The 23,892-nt window shown below is 31.5% G+C and overlaps 3 protein-coding genes across 3 annotated transcripts in view; all 3 read right to left on the reverse strand.

Moving 5' to 3' along the window:
• The window catches only part of LOAG_11276 (hypothetical protein), a 7,813-nt gene extending 7,385 nt beyond the window's left edge, over window positions 1-428 (reverse strand). The window contains exon 1 of the mRNA XM_020448325.1: window positions 349-428. Coding sequence (XP_020301520.1) covers window positions 349-363 — 15 coding nt within the window. The 5' untranslated portion in view covers window positions 364-428. The remainder of the gene's footprint in view (window positions 1-348) is intronic.
• A 1,354-nt stretch (window positions 429-1,782) lies between these two features.
• On the reverse strand, window positions 1,783-5,632 carry LOAG_04500 (hypothetical protein). Its single transcript, XM_020446614.1, has 10 exons — window positions 5,457-5,632; window positions 5,035-5,180; window positions 4,762-4,846; window positions 4,232-4,426; window positions 3,870-4,059; window positions 3,584-3,696; window positions 3,091-3,313; window positions 2,717-2,836; window positions 2,397-2,554; window positions 1,783-1,947 (listed from the first exon to the last, which is right to left on the reverse strand). Exons 1-10 carry the CDS (start codon window positions 5,622-5,624, stop codon window positions 1,888-1,890), a joined length of 1,458 nt encoding a protein of 485 aa, XP_020303072.1. The 5' UTR covers window positions 5,625-5,632; the 3' UTR covers window positions 1,783-1,887.
• Window positions 5,633-13,860: 8,228 nt separating this feature from the next.
• LOAG_04501 (hypothetical protein) lies at window positions 13,861-23,579 on the reverse strand (the record flags this gene model as incomplete). The annotated part of the gene is made up of 21 exons (XM_020446615.1): window positions 13,861-14,197; window positions 14,533-14,707; window positions 14,844-14,979; window positions 15,339-15,476; window positions 15,722-15,808; window positions 15,968-16,222; window positions 16,472-16,598; window positions 17,144-17,239; window positions 17,542-17,672; window positions 17,930-18,083; window positions 18,447-18,644; window positions 19,007-19,165; window positions 19,330-19,486; window positions 20,041-20,122; window positions 20,487-20,592; window positions 20,962-21,098; window positions 21,340-21,460; window positions 21,769-21,956; window positions 22,645-22,785; window positions 23,023-23,183; window positions 23,453-23,579. The coding sequence occupies 21 exons, from the start codon at window positions 23,577-23,579 to the stop codon at window positions 13,936-13,938; spliced, it is 3,138 nt and encodes a 1,045-aa protein (XP_020303073.1). The 3' UTR covers window positions 13,861-13,935.
• Between the last annotated feature and the right edge of the window lie 313 nt (window positions 23,580-23,892).

The following is a 23,892-nucleotide window of genomic DNA, read 5'->3' on the forward strand; positions in this document are numbered from 1 at the left end:
ATATATATATATATATATATATATATATATATATATATATATATATATATATATATATATATATATATATATATATATATATATATATATATATATGGAAATGAATGGAATTTAAAATTTTTAATTTGAAATTTTCAGTGTCAAAATTGAAAAAATTTCTGCTCTAAAGGTTTTCTTCAGTCCGACGTTCTGCTATATTTGACTTTCTTTAACCTTAACAAAAATTGGTCGGAAGTTCACTTAGTATCCAGAAACGGCAAAACTGATGCGAAAGATTCAAAGGTTGCAAAATGAATTTTCGAAAGGCAGAAAAAAATCTCCCGCAAGACAGTAACTGCAAACAAAAACCTTTCGGAAGCTCATCTGGGAACAATTTATTTGAGATCCTGCTGAAAGGGTTTCACGTATTAAATTAGAATAGGAAGTCGTTTTGTTGATTGGATTGTATGTATCCTGTACACGACCGGCAATAAAATAAGTTTTCATACCTGAAAAATAATGTAGAAAATATCCCAATCATAAAATGGTGGTTTTTACAACGTTTCAAATTCAGTTTCCAATTTATTTTCTCCCGAAACTTTCAAATTTTTGAATCTTCTCAAATTTAGTTTTCATTTTATTTCATCTAGAAACTCTCGGAAATTTGAATGTTCTTCAGTTCATCACTTTTTTTTCTCTCTTTTGATATTTTTGCATTGCATACCATAATCAAACAAAAGAGGTTGAGTACCTTGTCAACCTCAGCAAATTACGAAGTAATTGGGACTGCAAAGTCGTCTCTCTATTCCTGCCAGTTACCTCATAACTCGCGGGAATAAATAAGACGACTTTTCTTTTCTACTAACTGTTTCATTTTTATGTATTTGATTGATTACTCGCCATTAACAAAGAGCAAATTTTATTTTCGTCTTTTCCGAAGTGCAACTGAGATATGCCGTTTTGATTTTGATTCTTTCGAGTGATTCTGTCCTCTCTCTCTCTCTCTCCTATCCACCTCTTACTAATCAATTCATCTAAGGCAATTTTTGCACTTCAAAATCGATTAAAAATTTCCTAACACTCCTCCCATTCATTCCATTCATTTACACAAGCCAACAACTACTGCTATTAGTCGACCAGTCGAAAATTTTTTAGTCTCAAGAAACATTATTTGCTAGCACCATTTTTCCAAGAAAATCTCGGCTTATAAAAATCCCTCTCTTATTAACATCCTAATAATCAAAAGCATAAGCAGTAGCTTTATCGGTTGAATTTCTTTTCATTTTCAAAAGAACAAATATCATGAAATATACGAGCAGTTTCAGTTCCCATTTATTGTCACTAAAGTTGAGGTCAACAAATAGCAACTGATCCCAAGTTAAGAAACAAATTTTGATTTAATACTACCTTTAATTTTTATCCTTAAATGATGAAACTTGAAACATCTTTTTTTCAAACCACATGAAGCTAACATTCATTCCACGAGACCCACAACTGACCTTTTTTCCCTTTCTTAAAGAAGTAGGAAAGAAGCATGAGTTTATTTAATTCCATGACTTTTGACTCAGGAAACACAGGGCTGCCCCCACTTTTTCTGATTCTTCCACAAAAGTAACAGTGGAAAGTTCCGACAGTTTCATGAAGACTTGTAGTTCACCTGCATTATTTTAAAAACCTTGCCAAAAAAGTTAAAGTGATGATTTCGCAAAAAATTACATATTATATATATATATATATATATATATGTATATGTATATATATATAATTATACATGATAAGAAAAATGAAAGATACCAGCATAATCAGGTCCATTTTCTAGAACATATTCATTATTTAAAAATTTTGCAGTAATTTCTGAAATATGTATACGTCCAGCTATCCCTGTTGATTCCATTTCATTCGCGAGTGTTACATCATTTGAAAAACATCAAATTTGAATCGTTTCATACCTACCATACCACATAAAACCTTAAAGTAAGTTAATCTAAAAAGTAGAGGTAGCAAAAAATTAGAAACATTGAAACTTCAAAGATTCATCAACATTTCCTTGAAACATATTTCAAAATTATGAACTGATGAAAGGACTAATAAATACTTTTAAGACTTTCACACTGATTCGAAAAGCACTATTATAATTTTTTAGAATGTGACCAAAACACAGTTTTTAAAAGTTTATAGTTTATAAGTTTATAACCACAAGGAAGTTTTACCACGAAAGGTAGCAAAAACAGTATTGTTTTGAGAAGAGATAAGTTCCGGATTTGGAAGTAAAACTTATCAAAAAAAAGGTACAAAAATAATAAAAACTGACTAATTAAGAACGCAATTAAGTGAACAAATTCAAAATAAACCACGAATGCATGAAAAATGATTTGCTTTTTAAATTAAAAGCTCAAAAAAATTAAACGTATGCCCACCTTCCCGGTATGTATACCAACACGCATATTAACATCTTGACCACGATCTTCGTCAAACTGCTGGATGGCAAGGATCATTGAAAGACCCATTTCAACACAGCAACGGGCATGGTCAGCTCGTGGCTCGGGGCAGCCTGCCACACAATAGTAACAATCACCTGAAATTATTAAAACTTATTTCATGCAAGCTCCCATCTATGATCACATAATTACGCAAACAGTGGTCAGTAATCATGCAGCTTAATCAAATCAATGGTATTTGAAAGATTTGAAATGATACAGCTCAGAAAATCGAACAGTAATATATAAGCACAAACAACCTAATGTACTGATTTTTTCGAGATTGCACAGACCGCATAAATAGTCAAAGCGTCCAAATAAATCATTGAGCAAATTTACCAGTTCACCAGCTGACTTATTTGAAGACATCTTCGTGAAGCCTGAACGACAGGGATAAAAATGGCTTAAAAATTTCAAAAAAGTGAATTAAGATTAGATATATGCTAACAATTATATAATTTCAAAGCTAATGAATTCGGCAGAGTTCTAGAAAGAAGTGTGTGCTTTTTCCTGCAAACTGCTTCGTAAGGTAAAGATGAAATTCTTTCCATGGTAATTTCTTTCTTTCAGCGCAAGTCAGAAAGTGATTCCAGCAGTATCACGTTGAATAAACAGAGGAAATGAAACCATTTACCAGCAATATCGGCAAAAAGAATAGAAACATTGGTCATCAAATTCATCGTAAATGGTCGAAATTTCCGGACATTTGGTGCCAGCAACGTCCCTGTTGATGCATTCGCTTCACGGGTATCTTGAAGGTGACTTTTCGCGCTCTCACTTCCTGTCGTACGTAAATATGCATCCTGACTAGCCGATGATCTTCTTACACTGGTCTCTTTTAACAATTCATTAGCAACCTTAAAACTATACCAATTTCAGCTGCCATGAAATATCGGGCAAAATTAAAATTAAAAGAGAAAAAAATCAGAAAGTCCAAAATCAAAATATCAAAATGTTAAAATCGAAAATGAAAACGGAAATGCTAATACAGAGAAAGATATAGTGCTTCAAGCCATGCGGTTAACATAACAAGAGCATCACTGTCATATTTTCTGTTATGAATTTCTGTCACACATAAAACTAAAAAGAATAAATAAAAAAAGCAAAATCTTGATCAAAAAGCAAACCTTTTTTGGCATAACAGACTGTATCATATGATCTTTCAATTGCATTTCCATTTCTAGATCTTTACGTGCAAGTAACGACTGTCCTACTCTTAAAAACGTTTTCCGCTGACGAACTGGAAAATACAAAACTTCTCGTTCTAAAATCGAGATCAGGCTTTTAATTTCAATGATTTTACGCAGTTCGTACTTTGAATGAATTCATAAAATCCGGATTCATACCGACCAATATAAATAAAGAAATCACAATTACTTGAGTAAGGATACCGATGAAGAATAAGTTACCTACCCTGTGTCAAAATAAAAAGATGAACGCCAAGGAGATTGATACCAAAATGGAGAATAAGTTTAACACCCGGCGTATCCGCATAACTCATACTACCGGTAGCGATCATTTCGAACAATATCGAATAGATTAAGCCAATGCACATGCACAAATACAGCGGTAATGGAAATACTGTGTAGATTAATAGTACTACCTGAATAAATAAAACAGCGAACTAATGAAAATGAGAGAAGAGACTAAAATTATTTGTTTAGCAACATGCGGTAAGAACTCTGAACCCTCTACATTACAAAATCATTGAACTTCAAGAACCAGAAAATCAAAAATATTTGGGATAAGTTTAAATATAAACTAGAAAAAGTTACCTGAAAACTGGTGGCTAAATCACCAATAGGACTCATAAAAGAACCGGATTTATCGGAGAAGATAAGTAGAGTTACAGTACAAAGTATAAAAACACAGAGAAATGATGCTAGCATGTAAAAACGTTGGTAATATACGGTAAATAACGTGAAAAGAAACATTCCGAATGATATTATAAACAAAATGATCGATATTAGCTGAAATAAAAATTACGAGATTTATAAAATTAATATTACCAAACTGTTGTAAAAGTGGTGTGCATCTGCACAACATCCCAAGTAAGTGCTGAATTAACATTCGCTTCACTAGTATCTGTCCGGTCATTCAGTACAGCATGTTTTTTATCCTAGCACAACTGTATGCCTGATGTGTCTGCAAGATAAGGACACTAGGTCCAGATCCACCAATAAACCACTTTGTTTAATGATAAGTGGTTAGAATGTGGAAAATTATGACCACAATGCCACAGACTCTGAGGCCATTAATTGCGTTAGTACAAAAAAAAGATGAAACTTTTAGAGAAGTAACTGACCCAATGTACTAAGCTAGCATGATTGAAAACTTGCAAATAAACAATCCATAAAATGCATGATAAACAAATGTATACAAGTCCAGATCTAAAATATCTTGATCCTTTGCTATATGCTTAGCGCAGAAATAACAGCAACAACGAAATTGAAGATAAATTTTAAAACTCACAGAAATATATTTAACCAGTGTATTATAAAAAGAAATAAAAAAAAAGACTCTAAACTTAAAAACAGCAAATATTTTCAGGAAAAAAGAGAAAAACGGAATAACTAACCTGAACCTATCTCTGAGTTGCGGAAAGCTGCATTTCCAATATTGCGTTTCTAGGGCTACTGATGAAAACTGTGGATTCCACCATCTGTTGGAAATTCGATCGAAGAATGATGCATATGGTGGACTTATGGAAGAATGACCATGCGTCTGTATGTTCATATATAATTGAAAAATAAAAGAAGGAGAATTCTAAAGTCCATTCACACTCATCATTTATAAGAAAAATGTAATATTCTCTCTCTTTCAATGGATAATCTATGATAACATATGAAAAATTAGCAATGATTCATTGATATTGAAGTATCGCATAACGAACAACATGCTTTCCCATCTTCCAATTATAATCATTTATTCAAAAGTTAAAAAAAAAAGGGAAGATCAACCCTTCCTGATCAACCAATCTAAGTTTAGATTAAAAGATACCATATCAGTAGTGGGATGATGACCGCTACTTGAACCATTTGCGATTGGTGTTTGCGAACCGCTACTACCAGCATTATCTTCAGCTCCATTAGCATGTTCTTCTTCAGCTGCTGCTAACATACTAACTGCTTCATCAACCATATTCTCATCTTCCTCATCGTTCAGCATCCTTTTCGTTCTTCCCCTGGAGGATTAATTCTTCCTCTTATTTGCTTTTCAAAAGAAAAAAAAAGAAAGAATCCTTTCCGCAGTAATTCTCACTAGGCCAATTTCCAATACATCGATTTGCTATCCAAACAATCAACCTGTACTCATCTCTTCTTTGTTTTTCCTCAAAAAANAAAAAAAAAAAAATGATGGATGAAATATCTTATGATTAATTATAGTACCACTAGATGTTGCTTTCACCCGTTGCTAATGAACTGTTCTTTACAGTATAACCATAAGTAGTTATAATATAGAATAACAGTATTACTGGATAACCTGAAATAGAAAGGAGTTATTTTTGTGAGGAATAGAAGATAGAATTTCAACGATCACAATACAATTACATTCGAATAGTTGTCAACAATTTAAAAAAAGATGTTCTTAAGAGATGGTTCTCTTTTGAACTTTCGCAACTATCAAATTAGCTAGTAAAGAAGTATACATGCTTTCTGCACTGTTCAACTTATGGGAATAAACTTTTAAGAGAGTTAGTTATACCGTATGGCATTTTCAATATTTTATGCTTTTCGTTTTCATTTATGCTAGCAATATGAATATTATTTGTTTGACAATTATTTTGCATAATGAAAATGATATTAATGAAGAAATCAGACTGGAATGATCTATTAAATATGCTCAATTTAAATGATTATAAAAAGCAAACGGTAGAATTTGGCCAAGAATTATCATGATGAAATTGAAGTATTGGACTAAGTAATTTTGCAATAGAAGCGAAAAAGAGTCGTGAAGATGCGAAGTGCTATGGCCGATTAATGGAAAAATGAGAATGAACAACTGAAAGTAATCATCAAAGCTGATATTCCTATAACTATACAAGAAGTTGAAGGATTCAACGTGGAGTAATCAGAATCATTTGATATTTGAAACATCCTGAAGACGTGAAAAAGTATATGTATTGTTTCATAAGTTTCATTAAAAATCAAAAAAAAAAAAGTCGTTTAGAAGCAATGTTTTTTTTTGTTATTCCATGGAATAACAATGCATCATTTCTCGATTAGACAAGAAGCACTAAAATTTGGACATAAAAAAAAAGCCGGTAAGTACATACTTTTCTGAATCTTAAGAAGAATCATTACATATATGCTGGAAATATAACGCTTCCAATCGATGATTTTGGTACTTTCTCGTTATTTAAGCAGTAAATTTGCATTTAAAGCAAAAGAAAAAAAAAAATGAAACATATAGCTCCAAGAAAAAACCCTCTTTTAAATACAAGATATTGGCACTTTCTATTCTATTGTTCGATCGATTATGATGCTTCCTTCAGAAATGTTTCAAATGTTCAATAACTACCTACTGAAAGGTCATTTCTATCTTATTTTAGTTTTGAATCAAATTATTTTAATTCAGTAATTTTTTTTTAAACTGAAATTTATTGAATTTTCATCAAAAACTTATCATCTCAACTTATCTAAATTACTAAAAAAGTTTAATCATCACTCTTTCTTCTCCTTCTTTTTCATTTTTTCCTTCCCGTCAATCTTTCTGCAATTCTGGAATTTTTTGAGATATACGAAACGACTACTTGTTTCTTTCAAGCTTTTCTTATAATAAGATTCGTACTGCTAGAACTCTTCACACTATCCCGATATGATTATCACACTGCTCTACGACAGTCCTCTTCTTTCTGTAATTTTTCAGACATCTCTTATCATTTAACAAATGCTTATCAATGTGATACAACCATCCAGCAGAAGTAAACCTCATCATTTTCGATAGCAAAATCCAGGTATTCATCTTACTCCTCCAACTTTTATTGTACATTGGTCCAAAGATCACTGTCAGGTTATTTTTCCAGCAAAATAATGCAGTTGATGGAGTTGATTTCTCACAAAAAATATACGGGAAATGTGAAAAGTTACAGTTGTGAAAATCAATCATTCTGAAAGATTTCAAATAGTCATAAAAAAAAACCTGAAAGATTCTAAACAAAGCTTATAACTTGAACAGATATAATCAAAAAAGAGTGAAATTTCAATAAACAAAAAAGTTCTCATCTTCTCCTTATTATGAATGATCTTTTCACAACTTTATCATCTACTAGTTTCAATTTATTGTAAAATAAGCTAATATGGTATTTAACAGATGTATATCGAGATCTGATAAGTATTCCAATGTAATATTATACAAGAATATGAGGAAATAAATTTCACAGTTTATGATATCAGTTGAAGTTACAGATTAAAAATATGAAAAAAAGAATTAAAACAATGAGTAAATGGAATTTCTTTTTAAAATATAATAGCAGAATTGAAAATGTAGTAGTGGAGGAAAAGAGAGAGAGAGAGAGAGAGAATTATGCCAAATGATAAAAAAGATCCGATCTGTTCCTTACCAATTCATACTGCACCTTTTTGCACTATAAAGAAAGGAGAATTCAAAGATGAAGAAGTGAGGAAATGACTTTTGAACTAAAAAGTTGATGACAAAAGGTAGGATGAATAAAAGAACCAATACTTGTGGCATCGAATGTTTTCCCTTAGGAACTATAAATCTACTTGATCGTTAAAAATGGGAGAAAAATGTAGGGAAGAAGTAAAATGAAGCATTTTTGGAGAAAACATTAGCGTATAAATGGATGAAAAGTTAAAGCAAAGAGAAAAATTCAATGGATTACATAGCAGATAGCTAATGCTTGCAAGTCATACCATATTTAGTAGAATCAGATTTACTAACATTCAAATGAGCCTAAATGAGGAAGTGATAGATGAACATTAATAAACAATTCTTTGGACAACATATGCGACACAGTTGGGTTAGATAAGATGATGAAATAATATTACTCTTCTAAGATTTACTGAATTTCTCGAACATTTTCATATATTTTTGATGAGTATATATTCATAATATTTTCTCATTAATTTCCTTTTGCAATAATATAACATTTTGCTGTTTCTTTTAACTCTTTCCAATATATTAGTCATAAAATCATCATCAATGTTTACAAATATTGTTATATTGTCAGGTTACATTAAATGTATCACAATTTCCTAAAGTACTTTTTTTTGAAGAAGGAAAATTGATTAACCTGAAGGAATATACGGAATGAATCCTGTAGATGCCCATATCCTGTACATCATAGATTAGGTCGGAAAGCAAATATTATTTCCCCTTTTCTTTTTTCAAATATCAACTTCATTGATCCTTTTCAGCTGTTCAGTTCTTTGTGGAAACTGAACATTATTTCTGCTTTTCATTTTTCAAATATCATAATACTTAGCTCCCCTTAATAATTCAACCCTCGTTTTCTTGAAAAACAACAGAACATTTAATTAGATTTTTTTCCTTTTACTTTTCCAAATCGATAATTTAAAAAAAAATCTTTCTAAGATATTCCTATCCCGCTTCACTGATCCTTTTCAGCTGTTCATTTCTTTGTGGAAACTGAACATTATTTCCGCTTTTCTTTTTTCAAATATCATAATACTTCCCCCTTAACTCAATCTTCATCTTCTCGAAAACAACACTTAATTATTCATATTTAATTACTCATTCAATTAAGTTTTTTTTATCCAAATATTCCATTTTACTTTTACTATCAAACAACAGTAAAGAGTACTCGGGAAGAGAAACAACATGCAACAGATTGTATGAATTATTGAAGGAGTAATTAGATAAGATTGAAAACCAATTAAAAATCAAAGAAATGAAAGAATGATTAGGAAGAGAAATAAATGTCCCATACATAAACATATATGGCCAAGTGTAGAGTGGCAAGTTCAAGGCTTCCAAAAGAGAATCAATCAGCTAAAAGATGTATGTGTGTGAGTGTTAGCGTGTTGGCCTATATGCCTCATATATGTACGGCGATTGGCCAATTTACTTTACAGAAAAAAAAAGAAAGGAAAAAGAAAAAATGAACCCCTAAATACTGATGTCGGAATGAGAGTGATGGGGGGATACGGAGAGTACGGGGCGGGGGGGGGGGGGGGAGGATGAAGATAGGTGGGTACGATGCGATGGGAAATTTGTAAGTCAGTGCTGCTGCTGCTGCTACTACTACTACTACTGCTGCTAGTAGTAGCATCGAATGATGATTATTTATGCTTTGTTTTTCTGAGAACCTCTCTCCCCCGCTTACCTTACCTTCTCCATCACACTACACTGGGATATCATGGCTGTTACCAGTTTCACATCAATAACTCATTCATTTCTTGTTCTTATTTAACTGGGAAGAAGTTTATTTCTAGTGAAATAATTATTGTTATAATTGTTTTCAGGAATGAATGGTATTTATGACAGAGTTATACTTTATGCTCCAAAAGGTAATCCTAAATTTGAGATCCGTCAATTAATTATATTAATTACAATCATCTTCTGATGCTATTTAGTGAAAGAAGTGACTTTTTTAAAATTGTCACTCTAAAGTTAATTTTCAGGAATGAGTTCTTTCATCTTTCACATTTAATCTTTAAAAATTTTGCATTTCGAACCAGTCAAAATAAGCGCTTTAGAAAAGCCGTATTTATATAGCATGCACACTTCCAGCAATAATCGAAAGAAATGTTAAATCAGAAAGGGTTTAACGGTTAGATCAGTTGTTCAGGAACTTTTAGCTTGACAATTCAATTATAGCATTCAGTGCTTTCCTTCTCGTGCATATTCACAAAACTTACCTTTTCCAGTTTATTTTTAGCTTATTAATTACTAAATTAAGTCATTGTCGTTCCCCTTTTCTTGTCCCCTCCTCTCCCATTCCAGATATTGCTGAAGAGTAGAAAACCCCGTAGTAAAGAGTGTGTATATCAGTTGCTCCAATAGAAATGATGTTTTCATCACACATAATGCTTTTGGTGGCTGAGAAAAAATTTTTTTGTTGTAATTTTTCATCAACATGAACTATTGCATTCCCATAAATGGCCTATCAGATACTATAAGGTAATCTTAATGCATGTCCCAAGCTTGATCTATCAGGTGCTCTAAGAATTGCAGCCAGAACTAGATATAACACTCATTAAGGAGATTTTCAATCGGATAAAGAAAAAAATAAAGACGAGACAATAGGATGAAATGAAGTAATGAAGGAATCTTCACTTTAATTTTCACTAAGAGTCGAACCATTTGACCAAATTAGTAGCATAAATAGTAGCCTAACGATCCGAAAATCTCGCCACTCTCTTCCGGTTTTCCATTCAGCTTATAAAAAACCCCTTATGATCCTACCTTTTATAAAAGTTATATAATTTAAAGAGTTCCATAACAAATCAGACAAAAGGGTAATGTATTCAAAAGGAAAATTACATTTTCAGATATTTTCCCTGCGCTATTTTTTTTACAGATTTTATTTTAGATTTAAAAAAAAGTAAAACAAAAATTGGCAAATTTCAGACGAAAAAAACTAAGTTTTTTATAAATCTTCACGCAAGAAAAAGTTAAAAAAAAAGCAATATACAATGGAATAATTTGAGGGAAAGAAAAGTACAAATCGTCCAAAGCAGGAAGAATAGATTGCACGAATTATTACTTGACTATTTTCATTTCAACATCATATTCCGAAAAAAAAAAAAGAACAAACACTCAGCAATATAGAAAAATGGTAATTTTTCAGAGAACTGGTTCGATTAATAGAAATTTCACTGTTTAATGTTTTCCTGGCTTTCAATCGCAACAGTTTTTCCATTTCATTTTCAGTCCTTCTCAAATTTTGACACAGTTGTAAATAAAGAGATAAAGGATGGAAAAGTACAAATCGATCAACCTAGCAGAATTCTCAAGACTACCTTTTGGTCATTTATCAGGATAAATTAAAATAAATCCGGATTAACATTGTAGTCCTCATGTGATGCGATTAAGTACTGGATATTACCTAGCTTGGATTGTTGATGACAAGTAGTGTTTGAATATAGCACTTACTAATCCCTCATTTTTTCCTCTCTTCCTTGCCTTTATGTATAGTCTTTTCGATCCATTTTTTGCGAATCCACTTAAAATTTAATTTTCAGTCAAAGCCTCCAGTAAAAAAAGAAAAAAAAATGAAAGGAAATATCAAATTACACAGCAAATCGAATTTATAGCTTGGAAAGTGATTCGCAGTTGTCCCATCCAAGGAATACTCAACAACCATTTTGCACGGTATGTTCAGTGCTCAGGAATTAAACACTAAAAGTAACTAACTGGTCGTAGATGTGAGGAATATGCTCTGAAGTAGCTGAGTCAAAAATTAAGGATAATGTATAGCATTAAAATGAAAAGATATTAACCGATTAAAGAAAAACTGTAATTATCTGTATCACAAGTACCTTTTAACCATATTCTTTATTTTGAGAAAAGTTAAATTTACAAACTGATCAAAAAAGAGCTCAAATAATAAAAAGATCTAAAAATGAGTTCTCGTTTTATTCTTCGAAAGTTCGAAAATCCGTCAAATTACAAATGAAAATTGCGTCCTTTGACAAACATAATTGGATTAGATGGAAGGAAAATTTTTCATCATTGCTTGTGCTATCTATTGGAAAGTCAACCATCACTTAATTTGATAAGTTTTTTTCGAGTTAGAAATAAAACTACTCAACTCTGCTACCGCTGAAGGAATGCATGTAACGTTGTTTAACACCGAGAGAGAAGAAACAACATTTTCAAAAAAGTAGTACACTGTGTGACGCTGCAAATACTTTACGTCTTTCAAAACTTTTCACATGAAGTGACGATGTTACTACTTCTTGTCATATACAAATAAGTACACTCAGAAATTAAATGGACATGCAATCAACAAAACAGTTTACTAAAACATTTATAGCTTGTAAATTTGAATGTGACTCAAACAAAGTAAAAATAATACACCTAAACCACAATTTGTTTAGATAATTTAAGAAAGATTAAAACTTAATAATAAACATTTCGGTCAAACGTAAATAAGCGTTCTAGCAATTAAGACCATACTTGAACGGTTCACATAAATACAACATGTAATACATACACACATGCGGAAAATACAATATGTAATGGAACATAATCAATGATTCATAAAAATGAATATTTCATAGCAATCTTGAGTAGTTCCTCATTCTCGAAAAGAATACTTTACATGATTTTAAATTTAGTAGAAAATAGTTTTTAATTCTTGACATAACTATCCTCTTCAATCCACTCACTAATCTAGCATCGATAACTAATCCGTAAAGACAACAATAAGCATTTTGATCAAGCGTAAATAAGCCGTAAGGCTGCAATCCATCTCTCCAGTAATCAAGACAATCTTCAGGAAATGAATCGGTTACATATGTCAATAATGCTAACCCACTCTGTATAAATCATCTAACTTAAGAATGTTCTGATAAATTTCACAAAAAAACTAAACTATTATATTCTAACAATTTAATCAACAACAGAATCGGTTTTCCTGAGAAATACTTATATCTGAGCTTTCATGTAGGAGTAGAATGATGACATTTTTGCAGACATATGTAGTAATAATATTCAAGAAAAAGTGAAGAATATAAGAATGTTGAGAAGTCTTGCTTATCTCAATCAAAAATGAGGAGCGCAGTAGGCACATTCTATCTCCTTTCTCATCCTCTCATTCTCTCTTTAGTATCAAATGCTGGAGATGACAGACAGCAAAAGCAAAATTTTCTTAAATTAAATTTTCTAAATTGCATCTATAAAATGAAGTGTATGCTTACATTACGTTGCCTTTGAACAAATCCATCTTTTCTTCATATGTTGAGCAATGCTTCCATTCAATATGGGAAGCGTTCGGAAAAGATGGTAATCCGGAACGGTGAAAATGAAATACAAGTATGATTCAGAAAAGATGAAATGAATAAAAGAATGATCCAGTGAAGTGAAATGAGAAATCGAAATAGTGAAATGAATAAAATGGACAATCCAAAGCGGTTGGGTGAATGAGACAAATAGCCAAAAGCATATCAATAGGATAACATGACATAAAATGCCAGTTATTTAATCCATTTATTAATGGCCATGCGATTTATTCCCTGTGGCCTATGTCCCGATCGCTTTCTTTCGCTCCGTTCTCATAACAAGCATATCGCCGACTAATCCTAGCCTTTCTTCTCTCTCATACTATAGCGGCCTCATCACATCCACGCTACGAAACTCAATATCCCTTTTGGGTGTAACATCAAACTCTCCAGATCAGTGAAGTGTTTTTTAGTTTTCGTGGTTTTTTATGATTGCTACAATTCACATATATTTTCATGTTTTAATTGATTAATTACAGCATATTGTTGAACACATCTCTACATGACATATTTCACATTTCTACACATCTTCATGGTTGTACAATCTGTTACACGTTATATAACTTCATGATTTTCCCATCCGGAGTTCGTAACCGAAGCTGTTCACTAAGAGTTGATCTGGCACGTTGAAAGCGTTCTTTGCTATCGACAATCGTTGCAGCACTGAGGCGATCGTACATATCGATTTTTTTACGGATCGAAAATCGATCAGTTGTTGCTTGATCACTGTGCGGATCCGGTGGTGCACTGGAAGGCGATGCACCTCGTGAAATGCTATGTTTCGATACAGTACTACTTCCAGATGGCCAGCTATTGAAAAATATATACTATGTAAATAACATTTCCGATGAGTGATACTGTAAAGGATTTTAACCTTCAGACTTATACTTCCAGTCATGAGTTTTTGCACAAAACCTTGATTGTTACCTTTTTTTTTTGAGGATAAGATTGGTTTCAAAGATTAGTCCCAAAGATTTTCAAGATTAATTTTTTTTTGTCGATCAAAGATTTGAGCTAATGGAATCTTTTTCAAACTATGAGCTTTTTTTTTTTCATTTTGAAAGAAGGTATTTGAAATGATCCCTTACGCAAGCTACAATTACGATAGTTCAAAAATTTGGTGTCCACAAATTTATCATTCGCACCTGTCAATGTTATTCGACATTAGTTCGAATGTATTGAAGCTTCCTTTTTTACCCCATAACTGAAGACCATATGATAGAGGACAGTTGTTGTTTGAATCCTCATCAATGTTATTTATTGCTTCGCTGATTTGCTCCAGTCGTTCTTCTATATTACGCAATAAATTGATGCCATTTTCTGAACCAATTTCAAAAATTAAATTTCAGACATACACACAAATGGTTAATTCTCGATCTTAAAAAAACTGATCCTTTGTTCACTTTGCCAATGTTGTACGACTATTCAATTGTTATATATCCGTGTATAAAGTTACTTGGACAAGTGGGTTTGTTCATTATAGACGTTCCTTCTGGATTCCTATTTCGATAATTGCATTCTTCTTGAGGTCGTTTAAATCGAACAACAATAATACTCACATTGCCAACATATTCAAATGCTTGCACTATATCCTGCAATGAAAACGCAACAAATGGAAATTAAGTTGAGAAGACGAAAAAACTAATTATTCAATAATGAATGGTAATAAATTACTATTTTATCAACATATCTTCATAATTTTAAGAGAAAGATTCTTCTTGGAAAAGTTTTACCTTATCTTTATTCCACATTTGTGCTTTTAGTCACATCGTTTTGCATTGCATTTTATAACATTTTCACAATTGTAACTTTTTTGAAAGGGAACAGTTCACATCTCTGTTTGTTATTAGTTTTTAAAAGTAAACTTAAAGAGATGAAAATATTCAAGCTTATTTCATAGTGCTTACTTTTTTCGATGTTAACAATTTTTAAGAAACAAATCTTTTCTGACCTGCAACTTTTTCGCTGCAATTTGTGGATTATGCGTAGACCGAATACTATCCACGGCTTCCTGAGGAGAAATACAATTCCAGAATGCTCGTGAACCAATTACGACGAACTCATCAGCTTGCGTAAGTTCCACCGTATCCTAGAATTAATGGATTTTATTCTAATAAGAGTTTTTTATTTTCTATCTAAGAAATGGAATCGTTTAATGTTTGCTTACCAACTTTTTCGCATGCCATTTTATCATTAATTAGGAAGTCACATGTAGTAAATTGTTACTGTGTTTCCCATTGGTATTTTCATATCACCCAATTAACGATAGAATGGAAAACATAAAATAGAAGAAATTATTCTTTATCCATTTCCCGATAAACTTTTTCCGCAAACCTGATATGATTTCGGGAGAACGGCTGGGTAAAGAAATGAAAATCCAAGTGAACTTGCTGACAGACATATTCCATTGATTAAATTATCCTGAAGTGAAAAGGTCTTCATTTTTACTCCAAAAATATATTAAGTCACCAGAAGAAAAAGAAATAAAAGTTATGAAACACATACTAACTGATGGTTTCCTTTGATTTGTACGATGCAAACATCAAAAGTTGGAGAAATAGATTAAAAATCTTCGGGAACCTGATTAAGCGTTGCGTTACCGGTACGCAGCTGAATATAATCTTCCGGTGTAATAGTATTCGCTTGATTGGGTAGTTGTAAGGCATTTCCAGAACGACATAGCACTGCTCGGATACCGCCAACCGTTGCGAAAAGTAGTCGATGTTGTTCTATTTTAAGAAGCATTGCTGTCGCACCAAGACGTTCACCAATTTGACCAAGATGTTCGTGCGCATAAATTAAAGCCATTTTCAAGCTATGCTCATTTATCAAAGTCTATAACAAAGTATGAGTAGAAGTTGAATGACAAGAAATACTATGTCATTCATCGATCCTAGAGGAGAATATTCGAACACCATAATTGCTGGTTTCGGGGGAGATTTGAATTACTCTAATCAGTACTTCATCTTTCTCATAATTCACGCATAAAAGTTTAGACATCTGATTTTATAATAAACTAATGAATGTGGGATAACGGAAGAGAGATGAATGGACAAGATGATTCATTCATCTTGTATGGATTACCTGTGCTTGAAGGAAGTTATTTAATTTTTCGATTACAATTGCTGCAATTTGATCATTATTCCCGCCATCGACAATACCAAAAATTGCTTTCATGTTTGGATTTGATCGAATTTGTCGGACACATAATCTGGAAATGGTATTCTAATAATTTCGCTCAAACTATTTAGTTATTAATGGAGCAATTGTGTACCGGATCTGATTTATATCAGTTTCCAGGAACCATGCACTCTGTTGTTGCTGATTTGAATTAGGTTTAATTTCTGGACTTGTTCAACATTTTTTGGATATGTGACCCCTTGTATTTTGACACTATTTATACTCGTCCTTAATCAAATGCTGAGATTGGGAAAGAAACCATATAACTGAACAATTCAGGTATGAGCTATAATGGACCAACAGTCTCATCAATAAATTAAAGTTAAATTAACTTTTATCCAGCACACACACATATATATATATATATATATATATATATATATACAGATACATACATATTGTTTTGTTGAAGAAGAATCCCACGAAACGAAAGTCACCAGTGGAAGGCAATGATTAGAAGAAAATCAAATTTTTGATCAAAAATGATCCATTTGTATACTTTGCCTCATTTCATCTACAGAATGCTTTTGGAAAGATGTTAAAATAAATTTTAGTAATATATGAAAAGATTTTCACTTATTTCGTTGTCCGGCTGATTCACTGAAGCCAATATGAAATGTATCACAGTTGCATTCATTGCCAACATTCACCACCGATATGGCTTGACCTTGTCTGTAAAAACAATAATATCAGGTAAGATAGAAGATTCAGAATTTTAAATTCTGTTACAGGATCTTTCCGTCTGAGATACTCTTTTCTTTGTAGATATCAGTGAAGTTAATGCTGCTTAATATTTTTTTAAATAAAAAGGGAAGAAAAAGAGCAAAGGATAAAAGGTAAAGGGTCAAGTCCAGCCAATCTTCCACCATAATGTAAATTATCGTTAAACGTAAAATAACAATAGACAAAGTGGTAAAATAAAGATCTTGATTAGAGCATCTCTCACTATTTTGCATTATATTTATTTCACTTACTTTTTTGGCTTTATATTATCAGTATCAACGTATAACATGTAGTTACAGGTGAGATCAAGGTGTTTTAAGGTTTTTGCCATGCATAAATTTGTATCCAAATTTCTAAATTCGTTGTTTGAAATATCCAGTAACTGTAAAAAAGTCACCAGTTGCTGTTGTACAGACAGTAATAACAATTGATCAATGTTAAGAGCATTATCAAAGCTTCTTTCCAGAAATTTGAAATAAATAAAATCTCCACATGTTGGGCGAAATTACCAAGATCAGAAAGTTTGACCTTGGTTATACTGAAAGGTTCACTAGCTATGGTTATAACTATTGCACTGAATAGCTGGAATTCTCAGGGATTTAGAAATTCAAAATGATTACTAATGAACCGAGGACGTACAAGTAATTGTGGTGATTGTGAGAAATCCGGAATTGTCGTGATACCGTTCGAATGTATCCGAAGAACTTGTAAATTAGGTAATTGTGTCAATGAAGTTGAAATCGAAATGAGATGATTCGCTGATAAATTCAATTCTTCCAACGCCATCAATCGGCTTAAACAACTTCAAAAAAAAGAAATAAATAAACAATTTTTACAAATTTCTAAGAAAAAGTTTATGAAATGAGCAAAAATTGTTTCTTTGTTGTAAAAAAGTAATGAATACGAGCTTACAGGAGTATAATCGAATGGTCAAGGAGAAAAAAAAATGGATGCTAAGTAGGTGATGTAAGAAGTTGGACATTGTACCAGTGATATTCCTTATTTCCAATGATTTTCTTAACCGATGGACTCACCAAAATGACCTTTACTTTTTTAGTTATTGGCCAATAATGGAGCGTTCATTTCAGATATAAATAACTAAAATCAGAAGTCAAGCTAATGCAATGATTGAATACTTCAAACAAAAAAAGGTAACCTGTCATCAAAAAATTTGAGTTGATTGTAAGAAAGATCCAAAAGTCGCAAACGTCGACAGGATACTATAACACTAATTACACTCTCATCCAGAAAATTTTTAGCTGCTCGAAGAAATTGAAGTCGATTTAGATCAAGCATTGTGTTTGCAGCTGGAAGCCGTTTGAGTCGATTATGTGAAACATTCAAAATTTTCAGCCTGAAACAAGGATAGTAGAATGTTTCTAGAATAATCTGGACACTATACCGGATTTACCCATAAAATAATATATTACTATTATCAAGTGCTGACACGTGAACACGCATACATACAAGAAATATCCTCGAGAAACTTACTTCGAAAAGAACGAATTCAGATAGGTTTACTTCAGGAAGAGTAGATTCAGCGAGACTTACTTCAGGAAGAACAGATTCAGAGAAAATAAGTTCGGGAACATTTATTTCAAATGAAACAGATTCAAGGAGACTTATTTCAGAGAAAACAAATTCAGAGAATTATTTCAGGAAGAACAAATTCGGAAAAGCTTACTTCAGAAAAGACAGGTTCAGAAAAAAACTTACTTATGTGCCGCTTTTAGTAAATCATTCGGTAACATGTCTATGCAGTTACTGTGCAACGATAAAACTTCCAATGAACAATTCTCGATAACATCTGGTAGACGTTCAATTTTGTTATTATTTACATGCAGATTTTTTAATCTACTTACACTCATGAAAATCCTGAAAATTAATTGAAATATTTTGAAGTCATCAAAAAAACAAAATTGTGATGCTATACGTCAGAAGGAACAGATTAAGACGTTCAGTTTTTCATTTCTTTTCATTTTTGTACTTTTCCTTTCATTCATAATTTCTTTAAAAAAATTCCTGAAATATCAAATTACCTATATGGTAAATAGAGGATAAGATTATGATGGGCAGAAATTGTTTCAATATATTGCAAATCTGTTAGCCATTCCGGTAATGAAGTAAAACGATTGAATGAGATCGAAAATACCACTAGATGAATGGGTATTGGCATTATTATTGCTTGTGATAATTCTGAAATATCATTGCAACATAATTTACATAATTTTATATCACACCGTCGCTAATTTATGTTTTAATATAAAATATATGAAACAAAATATATGAATACAAGATTTCAACGTAAATGACGTAAATTGTAACGTGATAACTTGGACAAAAGCTAAACATATGGGACAAATATTTTTCTATTTACATTTCTTTCTTATCATTTTCTGTACTGCATACAGTCAATAACTTCATAAATCATGAAATTTTTATGAATTTTTCAGACTTATGACAAGACATATTGTGCAAAAGACTGAATAATAGTAACTATTACGTTAATTTATCAATGCTTTTGGTTTTGTTATGTTGAAAATGATAAAATTATTTCAGGATAATTCATTATCACCTATCCTGTAAGTTTACTTATCTATCATTTATCCTAAACTATGGGAGTTTTTCCAAAAAACACCAAGTTGAGAGATGATGGTAATTTCAAAAGTATCACTCTTTTTCAGCTATTACTTATCATTACTAACAGTTAGCTCCAAAGCTGACAAAATGCAAAGGAATAATAATTTTACCGTTATTATCAGCATATAAATATCTGAGGTTGGTACCATTCACCTGAAGACTTTTTAGATGAAGCCTTTCACAATGCACTACCTAAAATGAAATGAAATGACATGAGGTAATGTCACTTTACATTATTACATACCAATGATATGTTAGGTAGTGAATGAAGTGAAGTAAATCGTTCAATGTTAAATTTCACTAAAGTAATAAAACGAAAACACAGGTGGATTTTGTAAAGAAATCTTTTTTTCTTTTTTTTTTCTTCTTACAACAACATAATTCTTTGCCAGATAGAGTGATCCGTTCTCATCGATTACTTATTAGTTTAGTGATATGATGGATTGAAAGATCTAAGCTGAATAATAATGGCTAAGTTTTTTTGAAGAATACTATCATAATTAAAGAAAAATTAAGTTGTTTTATAATAAAATCAGTGTACAAAATGTATAAATACCTGTATAGTATGTAAATTACTTAAATCCAATTCGAACAAATTTTCATTATCACGAATATCTAATTCCGTTAATGCACAACAAATAGATGAAGTAAAACGTACTGTGCTATAAATATAGTTATTTTATTTGAATTAAATTTTAGATCAAAGATTCAAAAGATAAGCTGGCGAAGTTGTCTCTATCCTTAATTTTTGTCTCAAGATGTGCACTTCACTAAATAATCTGATCAACTATGCTATCACAAATAATGATTTGTCGCATTTATCCTATTTGAGAGATAGATGAAGAAATTGTGAATTGTACTGTCAATTCAATAATTTAGATCTACTAGAAGTTTGGTTCTAACAATGATAGAGTTCAAAATACTCTTCAAGATTTCTGGAGTTCGTTTAGTTACTAGAACCGTTGAGGAATCACAGGAATCAGGAATCTTTTATTCTTTGTAAGCTATCAGTGTAAAGTTTCTGATCTAACCCTGTCAAAGCATTTCGACGTAAATCAATTTTCAATGAATGGATACAAGGTAGAGAATGTAACGCTGAAACTTCAATATTGTTACCAGCCATTTCTACGTGTAGGATTCGCTTTACTGTGAACAAAATATCCGGAATCTGAAAGCTATCAAAAGTCCGGAAATGAAGATTCGCTGACTTTTAATGGAAACTCAACAGATTGTATTTTTCTGGAACCTTACCATGCAATACTTTCTTACCTGAGAAATTTTGCATTATAAAGAAGAAACTCGACATCCAATTTCTTTTATTTCAAGATGAACTACGATCTAATTCACACTTTTTTTCACATTTTTCTTGAAAAACATACTCATTAATTAGCGAATAATTTAAGAAAAACAAGAATAGTTGCCTGATTAAAACGATTGAAACTTAAATCCAGTTTGGATAACATCATACACCGTGAGAGCTCTTCCGGTACTGCTTGCAACCAATTATTGCTAACATTTAGTACTGTTAAACTGAAAATTACGTGGAACATTACGTGAACTCACATTTGACCTAATTTTCTTCTTTCTTAAACAAAAAGAAAAGTGAGGAGGAGTGCGCAAGGATTGATTGATTTTTCGTCTCGAATTCATAAATTCCTTGAAAACTAATGCAGTCATTAGAAGGCTTTGACTTCAACGTCAGTTTCACCATTTATTTCATTTTACCGTATGCTTTCTATTCACATACTTATCGTAGTTATAATACTGTACAAAGATCTAAATGGCAGTTGTGTACTGTAAGCCAGCGTTTGATTTTACCTACTTATCTGTTAGCTTACTTGATTAATTCAGCAATTTGCGCCGGAATATAGGATATGCGATTTCCGGAAAGTATAAGTTCGGTAAGATTATTGAGATGAGTTACTGTAATCGGAAAATGATGAAGCGAATTGTCAGCAATATTCAGCGACCGCAGAGATTGTAAACGTCCCACGTCATCAAGCCATCCGAGAAGCGGATTTTGAATCTGTAACTTCAACATTTTCAATAATGCAAAATAAATCATTTAATTCTAAAGGTTTACTTTTCTTTCAATTTATTTTTGGACAAATTTTTAAATAAAAAGACATAATATTTTAGATGCGACAAAATTTCAACGTATGATTCCACGTGGTCTCAGTTGATGGAAGTATTAAAAGTCTTAATACATTTTGATATCACGTATATTTAGTATTTAACAACCTGAAGCTTCAATTTCAGATTGGTAGTAAAAAGATGTCAATATGTACCGTTGATTCACCTGTAGTTAATATTGTGCATACCAGTAATTATCGAATGAAATGAAAACCAGGGATGGAGTGGGAATTAGTACACCTGTTTGTGATTGCTGTGGTAATTATAGCTTTGAAATGAAGTAATATTCATTTGTGGTTCTTGAGATCGAGATTGCAAAACTTTCGTTTCGTACTTAATTAGGATTAATTTATTCATAACTAACTACTGGTCAAAGCTTTTTTTAAGGCCTCCAATCTGTGTGTGGTGGAAAAACATGGCCTATTTCATAAACTAAACCGTTAAATTTCAAATTCTCAGTAATGGAATTGTTTGAAAATCATCCTCCTACGATAAGTTTGATATCGATAAGAACCGGTTTGTTTTCTATCCGGATTCCAATTCAGTTTCGTTTCTTTCTTCCATTAACATTTCAAATTTACCTGATTGTTTGGACGAAACTGTAATGAATTCCTGCGTAAATTTAGCGTAATAATTTGGCGAATTACACTAACCGAAAATAATTCATCTGGTAGTAACAGTAGACGATGATCACTTAAATCACAGTTTGGTGCCATTTGAGTCTAAAATGAAACATATCGGTTATTTTAGTATAAACCCGCATTTCCTACAATTGCATAGACAGTAATCAAATTACTAAGTAAATTTGTAAAGTAAGCAATATCCAATATACTTTTATTTTTTTTAGCTATAATATCAAAGTGATTTAAATTTAATGAATAAAAATAAATCAATAAGTAAACAAATTTCTACGAATTTACCATCACAGAATTATTGAAGAAGCAAAAGAAGAAGAATACCTGAAGTAAGCGAGTAAGCCAGAGATTCATTTCACCGATTGCTTCAAAGTGTAAGAAATAAATGTTAGAGGAATCTGTAAGACGAAGATATTTTCCGCGACTTCCTTCCGTTACGTCAACACGATATCGACTGAGTAGCAAAATCTCGTCATCTGCATCATCTGGGGGGGGGGGAAAAAAAAGAAAAAATTGATTGGTACTCTTTTCCAACTACTCCGAATTATCACTGAATATTTTAAATATACATTTCAAATAATTAAAAAAGAACAAATTGAAAAAATTTCAAATTTCAAAATTTATTAAATTTTTTGTAGTTAAATTCTAAAAAAATAAATATGCGATTAAATCAATAAATTTATAAATTTAAAGAGTTTTGTAAAATTAAAAGACAGTTATTTATAAGATATGAAAAATGAAATGAAATAAAAACCATGTTCAATACGGATCGTTCCATTGTAAAGTATACAACGTCGTTTAATCCATTTCTGTAACAGTCTACCTTTACGTACATGACACCATGCTATGAGTATTTCATTAGATGTTCCTCCACCAGCCATTTTCTCTGGACGACCTGAATTAATTTTGAAATTTCAAAATTCAATCGTCCTTAATCTCACTAGGAATGCTACGGAGATTTAAGATGAGATTTAATTTTTATTTCAATTCAATCATTCTGTAAATTATCGTATCGTCGATATCACCAAAAAAAAACGATTAGAAATTCCAGAAGTTCTTTTTTCCATTATGAAATTTCTTTATCGGGAAAGATATACTTCGTTTTAAGAATATATGGAATTTCATTTTGCTGATTTAATAATAATAATTAACAATAATAATAATAATAATAGCAATAATAATAATAATAATAAT

The sequence above is a fragment of the Loa loa genome (assembly GCF_000183805.2).
Source record: "Loa loa unplaced genomic scaffold supercont3.4, whole genome shotgun sequence".
NCBI classification, from domain to species: domain Eukaryota; kingdom Metazoa; phylum Nematoda; class Chromadorea; order Rhabditida; family Onchocercidae; genus Loa; species Loa loa.